This window comes from Haliaeetus leucocephalus, unplaced genomic scaffold (genome assembly GCF_000737465.1).
Source record: "Haliaeetus leucocephalus isolate CR32 unplaced genomic scaffold, Haliaeetus_leucocephalus-4.0 Scaffold339, whole genome shotgun sequence".
Lineage (NCBI taxonomy): Eukaryota > Metazoa > Chordata > Aves > Accipitriformes > Accipitridae > Haliaeetus > Haliaeetus leucocephalus.
In genome coordinates, this window is record NW_010972775.1 from 24079408 (window position 1) to 24086916 (window position 7509).

Genomic DNA, 7509 nt, shown 5'->3' on the forward strand with positions numbered 1-7509 from the left:
GCGGGCACCTGGCCCGCAGACAAGGGGTTCTTCCGAGGTGGGCAGGGCTGCAGTGGGCAACTCTGTTGGAGAGCGGTGCTGGGGCTGCCCCGGCTGGCGCGGTTACTGATCCGGTCTCTGCCCTCCAGGGGCTTCCACCACAACCTCAGCTGGGACGCCCGCGGCCTGGGCTTCGCGGCCGGGGTGCTCCCTGCTCCGCCGCCCCTCCCCGGCTGCCTCCAGCCTGTCCCCCGGGCAGCAGCTTCTGTGCCCCAGGGCCAGCCCTCGCTCCTGCCCCCTGTTCTGGAGGCTGTGTGCAATGACAGTGTCCCCGGGCTGCCGGGTGTCTCCAACTTCACGGTCTACCTCTACTGCAACCTCTTCAACAGCTCCCGGGGCTCCAGCCAGCGCCTGGGGGACCTGGGGGCTGCCTGCTCCAATGCAGCCTGGTACCTCTCTGCGGGTGAGGGAGGCTCAGCATGGGCCCGGGCCTGCCGGGAGCGCTACCCTGCCCAGTTCAACAGCACTGTCTGCAGCAACACCTCCTTGAGGGAGACCCCTGGGCCCCAGCAGGTCCTGCTGGAGCAGCTCTGTGCCGACCTGGCCCGGGGCCTGGCAGGGGCCCGGCCCCCCAGCCGCAGCGCCTGCCCGCTGGGTGCGCGCTGGGAGGACGCCTGGAGCTGCTTCCTGGGAAGCCACGTGCTCTGGGGCGCCCGGCTCTGCGGCAGCGGGAGCCGCGAGTTGCTGCCCACTGACCTCCGGGCCTGGCTCTCCCAGCTGTGTGGCGGTCCCCAGCCCCAGGCACAGATGCCCAACGCCTCAGAGCCTGGGGGCACAGACCCCTGCTCCTTCAGGGCCCAGAGCCTGTGGGCACGGGGGAACACTGGCCTCTTGGAGCTGTGCAGGACTGTGCCTCCCAGCTGCTTCCAGGAGCTGGTGTGCACCAATGCCTCCCTCCTGCAGCTGCTGGGGCATCCCCAGCCTGTGGTGGGGGTGCACTGTCAGGGTGCCCTGCCTGGGGGACACTGCCTGCTGAAGCAGCTCCTGGCGCTCCTGCCCCTGCACCCCAGGCTGGACGCTACAGAGCTCTGCCCAGACCCGGCTGCCTACCTACTGGGGCTGGCCTCGCAGCTCCCACAGTGCGAGGAGGAGGCTCCAGGCTGGGCCCCCCACGTGAACTACCTCCTGCGCCTGCTTGACCGGAGCCTGGCCCTCTCCAGACGAGAGGAGGCTGGGCAGGCGGCTGGGGAGCAGCTGAGCGACGCCATCCTCCTCTCCAGTCTCCTGGACAACACATCCTTCTGGGGTTTGCTCAGGGTGAACGCATCTAGAGTCATCCTGCGAGCTGTGGGCCAGTACCTGGGGTGGGAGCACAGGGCGTCAGCCAAGAGGGAGCTGCTGAGCTGCTTTAGTGTGAGTTGAGCAGCGCTGAGGGGGCGAGCGAGGGCCTCCATGGGTGCGGGACAGCGGTCAGGGTGCCAGACCTGGGGACCCCTCCCGCCAGCTGCGGGGTCTGGGCAGGGTGCAGGTCCCAGTCCTGGGGTCCCTGTCCAGTGCCAGCCATGGTGGGAGCAGGACCAGTGCATGCGGTCTGCTCAGCCACCAGTGGCTGGGAACGGTCAGTCCTGGATTGGGGTGTCAGGGCTGTGGCTTGGGGTGAAGCCATAGCAAGGCTGCCCCAGACCCACTGTGGGGTACTGGGCAAGGAGCTCTGGGGGAAGGTCTGGGCCGAGACACAGGGAGTGCAGTCCTGCTCTCTCCTGCAGGCTGTGCTCTGGGACCTGCTCCAGGACAGCGAGGGTGCTCCCGCCTTGGACATCCTGGCGCAGGTATTGCCCTACCCAGCCAGGCCGGTTCCTGGCCCACCCAGGATCCTGAGCGGAGGGCTTGCCTGCCCCTTGCACTCCCATGGCCTGGGTTCCTGCTGCTGGTTGTGCTGAGCTGTGGCCTCCCCGCAGGAGTATCTGCAGATGCCAGAGGAGAGCTTCCAGGGACTGCTGCTCACGGCGGGGCCCGAGGCTGTGCAGCGCTTCCTGGCCCTGCTGCACCGCTCCTGGCACCGGCTGCGCGGGGAGGTGGTTAGAGGGACTGGGACAGGGCAGGGTGTGCAGAGCCCATGTGCCGTGGTTGCAGAGCCTGTGTGATGGGAGGGGAAGAGCCCGTGTGTGGGGGGCGCACACCATGTGGGGGTACAGCCACATACAGGGGTGTAGACCTTGCACAGGGCAGGTGGAGAGGCCGTGCTTGCCGGAGTCCAGAGCTCCTATGTGTGAGGGGTTGCAGAGCCCATGGCCAGGGTGTGTGTGTGCAGAGCCCAGGCATGCAGAGCCCATGCATGGGGGTGCTCTCCTGGGGCACGGCTGGGCGGCACTGGGCCTGTGCTGGTTCCTCGGGGCTGTGTCCTGCCAGAGCTGGGGCTCACGCAGCTTTGCAGGTGCCGTCACCCACGTCCGGGGAGGAGGCGCTGCCGTTGCTGGCCGTGCTGCTGCTCCGTGGATTGCCCCATCTCACCCCCCAGCTGTTTGTCAGCCTGTCGCAGTTCATCCCCTTCCTGGCAGTGTCTGACATCGCGAGGCTTCCGCTGGCCCTCCTGGCCAACGAGAGCGTGTAAGCGGCACTGGGTGCCTGGGTTGCCCGCACGCATGGTGTGGCCAGCTCCGGCCTGTGCCCTGCATTGCCATCGCTTGCAGAGACCCCATGGTGCCCTGTCCCCTGCAGAGCTCCAGCCCAAGCAGGCCATGCAATAGCTGTGCAGAAGGCCTCTTAAGTGCCCCTGGGTCGTGGGCTCTGTGGGGCACGTGCTTGGTGATGGTGTCTGGGGTGCCCTTTGAGGTGGGTTCATGGTGCGGGCCTGGGAGGTTTCTCTGTAGCTGTGTCCCAGCACTCTGTCCCCACAGCCTCGCCGCCCTGCGGACTCACAGCGCCCGCCTGACACAGGGGCAGAAGGCCGCCTTTGCCAGGCGCCTGCTGCAGGCCCCCTTCCTCGGGGCTGTGCCCACGTGGCCCCTCGGCTTCCTTCGTGCCATCCTGCCGCTGCTGCCCCACTTGCCGCTGCACTGCTTCCTGCAGCTCACTCCCCAGCAGGTGGGATGTGAGCCCTGCGCCCTCGTGCAGGCTGTTCTGCCCAGCCAGTGTGGCCTTACCCACGGCAGGCAGGGATCCCAGCCCTGCACCCAGCAAGCTGGGAGCCCTGCACCCTCGGCCCTGCCCACAGCAGGCGGGGATCCCTGTGGCCCCGAGCTGGGAATCTCACCCTGCCCAACCCTGCACCCCTGATCCTGCACCCCCGATCCTGCACCCCCCCTGGCTGGGACCCCTGTATGCCCTTCCTTGGCCCTGCATGCTGAAGCCACAGCCCTGGCTGGGAGCCCCAGGTCTGGTCAGGAGGCCTGAGCCAAGTGTCACCTTTTGCCTGCCCAGATCTGGGGGCTGGGGGATGGCTGGCAGCTGCTGCGGCTGGGGCTGGTGCAGGGCCGCCATGTAGCAGGCAGCCTGGCAAACAGGAGCCATGCAGCTGGCCCCGAGCCCGGGCACAGGTGAGCATGATGGGGGCTGCCAGTGGCAGCACAGCCGTGCCCCAGGCTGGGCTGGTGCAGAGCCTTGGTTCTGCTGTGAAGGCCGTGGCCTTGCTGCAGAGCGGGGCTGAGATGGGTGCTGGCAGGGCTGCCCTTGCCCGCTAACAGACTTTTTCTGTACAGGCTGGGGACCCTTGCCTGCTTCTTGAGCCCTGAGGACCTGCAGGACCTGGCATGGCTGCGGGACCCCCGGGGGGCAGTGGAGCAGAGCCTGCTGGCGTGTGCAGCCGCAGGGACCCTACAGCAGCACGGGCGGGTGAGCCAGCCCCCCGGGAGGGATGCGTGGGTTGTGCCAGGCCACCCCAGGGGCACCTCGTGGATGGGCAACCTGCGGGGCTCCGCTCCCATCCCCTTGCTCTCTGGGGGAGCCTGGCCACAATGTGCCGGCACGAATAGGGGTGCCAGGGCAGCAGCTCCCAGTCAGGCAGCACATCAGGCTAGGCACCAGCACCAGCTCCACTTTTGCCCTGTGGCTCCTCCTGTGACAGGGGCTGGGGCAAGCTGCCCACCAGCCCTGGGCTCACGGCCTCTCCTGCTCCGCGCTGGCAGGTCATGCTCGCCCTGGCAGACTTGCTGCGCTCCACCAGCCTGGCCATGGTGAGCCCTGGGGAGCTGCCAGCATGGAGGGGCGTCCTCCCTGAGATGGGAGTGGGCTTCCTGCAGCACCTGTCAGCTGCCCAGCTGAATGCCCTCCTGCCCCAGCTGCGGCCAATGCATCTGACGCGTGCCCAGGTGAGTCCAGCTTGGCTGCAGACACCCTGGGCCGGGGGGTCCCCGAGCCCAGGGCACTCTCAGAGAGTCCAGCACAGTGCAGCCAGGCAGCCTCCGAGCCTCGCACCCTGCCCCTGCCAAGGCTATGCTGTCACTGCTGACCACCACTGCCTTGTCCTGCCCCCAGGCATCCTTCCTGCTTGCATGGGCTGTCCAGAGGGACAATGTGAGTGTCCGAGGTGCCTCTGCAGGAAAAGGATGGGCTGCGGGTGCTTTGCCCTGGTGCCTGAGGGCAGCCCCAGATCTCACACACCCATGCCTGCCTGGGCTGCCTCAGGATCCCTGTGCAAGGTGCAGCCCTGCTGTGGCACGGCTGCCCGAGCAAGGCTAGCACGTTTCTCTGCAGGTGACAGCAGGGGAAGCAGCCAGGCTGTGTCCCCTCCTGCCAGGCCTGGGACCCACGTTGCTGGCAGCCGTCCTGGCCCCACTCCGGGTCCAAGGCTGCGCATGCCTGGGGCCAGCCCTACCCCTGCTCTCAGCGGCGCAGACGGCATCCCTGCTGCAGGCTCTGCAGCCCCCAGACGGCTGGCCCCACTGCCTCCTGCCCCTGCTGCCCCTCCAGCTCCTGCGTCGTGGTGCCCAGGCTTTTCGGGGGGCTCTGTGGGACCTGAACCTGCCCTGGTCCCCGCAGCAGGTCAGAGGCTGGGCACAGGGCTGTGGGGGAAGGTGCTGCCCCCCTGTGCCTCCCACAGCTGCCCCCCCCAACAGGCCCAGCTCCTCTGGAGAGAGGTGGGAGCCAGCACTAACCGCAGCCACCACACTGCTGGGTGAGAGCAGCCCACCCAGGCTGACCAACGGGCACCAGCTGGGGCATGGGGATGGGGATGTCTGGGAGCAGCCTCTGGGGTCCCACAGAGGGAATGGAGCTGGGAGAGGGCTGGGTGCCCTGGGCAGGAGGCGGGAGCCTTGGCAGGGCCCTGAGCAGGGTTGAGCAGGTCTCTATGGGGCTGGGGGCGGTGAAGCCCCGACAGGGTCTAACGCCGTTGTCCTGCAGTGCCCTGGGCTCGCTGGTGGTGGGCATGAGCTGCATGGCACTGCAGGAGCTGGGCCAGCAGGATTTCCTGGGGGCTCTCCGGACCCTCTATGTGCAGCCTCGCTCCCTGCCTGCCAGCCTGGTAAGGAGGAGGCTCCACAACCCCTGTGGCTCGCAGGCAGCCTGTCCCTGTCCTGCACTCAAAGCATGGTGTCCCCAGAGGCGCTGCGTGCAGGAGGAGGTGCTCAGGCGTCCTGCGCTCTCCGAGGAGGAGATGGCATGGCTGGGACCTCGGTTCCTCATGGAGTTGCCGTAGGTGTCAGGAGCAGCTGGCCCTGGCATGCAGGGCCCTTTCTGCTCCCATTGCCCCCTTTCCCTGTGGTGGGGAAAGCACTGCCTGCTGGCCTACAGCCCCCTCTTTGGGCCCATCACCATCCTTGTGTCTCCAAGGGGCCAGTAAGCCCCCCTGCCCTGCTGCCCCTGCATGTGGAGCAGGGACTGGTGGCAGGAGCCCTCAGCAGGCACCACTGCCCTCCTGGCAGCCCCAGCCCCTGGTCCTCCCTGGTGCCTGGGCACCCCTGCTGTGAGAGGGGGTCTACAGGATGGGGCTTAGTGCCCCATTCATCCCTGGGCAGAGCAGCCCCTTGCCCTGCAGTGCCCAGCTGTGCTCTGGCTCCTGCAGGGCAAAGCTGGTGGAGATGCTGCCTGATGCCATGATGCGGCTGGTTCTGGACCATGCAATCCGCCAGCCCCGCAGCCTGCTGGCCCTGCCGGCTACCCGCCGGGCAGCCCTGGCCCGTGGGGCCCTGCACTCCCTGGTAAGGGCAGGGAGCCTAGCACGGGGCACAGGGAGATGCAGCCACCTGCCCTCACTCCTCTGCTCTCCCTCCTGCAGCGGCTCCCAGCAGGGACAGAGCTGGGTGGGGAGGACCTGGACCGGCTGGGCCCACTGGTAGGGTTCCTGGGCCGGGAGACTGTGGCCCGTGTCCAGCCTCAGAGCCTGCTGCCACGGCTGGGGGACCTGCAGGACACCTGCCTGGCTGCGGAAGCGGGTGCCGAGCTGGGGCGGCTGCTGCTGTCGGAGCAGGCGCTGGGGTAGGTGGTGGCCAGGGGGGCATGGGGCCCTGCCAGTGCCACCTTGACGCCCGCTCCTGCAGGACCCCGCCAAGCTGGCGCCTGCCCACCCTGCAGCAGCTGGGGCGCCTGGTCTTCCTGCTGCCCCTCAAGAGCCTGCGTGCCATCCCCCGGGTGAGCACCATGTCCCATCCCACTGCCACCGCACTGCCCCATGGCTGGTCAGGCCCTGGCCCCTCCACCGGGTCCTGGAGCTGTGCCATCCCCACCAGCGCCCCATCCCCCTGGCTGTGCTGTCCCCACCAGTACCACATCCTTGTGGCCGTGCCATCCCCAATGGTGTCCCACCCTTGTGGCTGTGCTATCCCTGCTGGTGCCCCGTCCTTGTGGCTGTGCCAACCAACCCATCAGCACTCTCGCCCCTGTGGCTGTGCTGTCCTTGCTGCTCCCTTGGGCCTTTCTGCTGGTGGGGTCTGTCCTGGTCCCTCTCTCCACGTCCTCCCAATGCTGCCCCAGGACTTGCTGAGCAGAGACACGGTGGAGCAGCTGCTGCAGAGCCAGCGGGACTGGGAGCAGAGCGAGCTGGGACGCCTCTGCCACCCCCCTGGCACCCTGGGTGAGGGTCCCAGCCCGCAGGAAGTGCTGGTGGCCCCGCTGGTGGCAGCTGCCGGGCCAGGGGAGCAAGGTGAGACTGTGCACTCCCCCCCTCAGCCCTGTCCCCGCTCGTGCACCTCCTGTCCCTGGTGCCCTCCCATGCCCTGCCCACACACTTTGTGCCCCTGCTGCCCATGTTCCCCATGCTGTTCCCTCCCTGGGCTGGCCTTATGTCCCCAGTGTCCCCATGCTGACTCCTCCCTGGCTGGTGTGTCCCCCTCGTGCTGGGGCCAGCCTGCTCAGGCCAGCTCTGCAGCCCCTGTGCCCAGCTGTGCCGACATGCGTGCCACCTTCCCTGCGGTGTGGAGTGCAGCCCAGCTGGCCGCCATGGCCCCCCAGCAGCTGGAGGGCTGCCTGGGGCTGCTCAGCCAGGACACAGCACTGCGCCCCGACCAGCTCCGGGCTGTCCTGGGCCAGGCCCAGCGGGTGAGGGGGGACATGGACAGGGTTGGGGGGGGCACATGGGGGGCCGTGCTGGTGGGG

The 7509-nt window shown here is 68.4% G+C and overlaps 1 protein-coding gene across 1 annotated transcript in view; it reads left to right on the plus strand.

The window, feature by feature from the left end:
* STRC (stereocilin) overlaps positions 1–7509 on the plus strand; it is a 13540-nt gene that overhangs the window by 3954 nt on the left and 2077 nt on the right. Inside the window, exons 2-18 of the mRNA XM_010572335.1 lie at positions 129–1392; positions 1746–1808; positions 1938–2057; positions 2414–2586; positions 2877–3063; positions 3400–3515; positions 3678–3810; positions 4104–4286; positions 4672–4959; positions 5034–5092; positions 5320–5440; positions 5519–5610; positions 5981–6116; positions 6194–6393; positions 6456–6546; positions 6889–7057; positions 7283–7452. Of these exons, the coding sequence (XP_010570637.1) occupies positions 129–1392; positions 1746–1808; positions 1938–2057; positions 2414–2586; positions 2877–3063; positions 3400–3515; positions 3678–3810; positions 4104–4286; positions 4672–4959; positions 5034–5092; positions 5320–5440; positions 5519–5610; positions 5981–6116; positions 6194–6393; positions 6456–6546; positions 6889–7057; positions 7283–7452 (3565 nt within the window). The remainder of the gene's footprint in view (positions 1–128; positions 1393–1745; positions 1809–1937; positions 2058–2413; positions 2587–2876; positions 3064–3399; positions 3516–3677; positions 3811–4103; positions 4287–4671; positions 4960–5033; positions 5093–5319; positions 5441–5518; positions 5611–5980; positions 6117–6193; positions 6394–6455; positions 6547–6888; positions 7058–7282; positions 7453–7509) is intronic.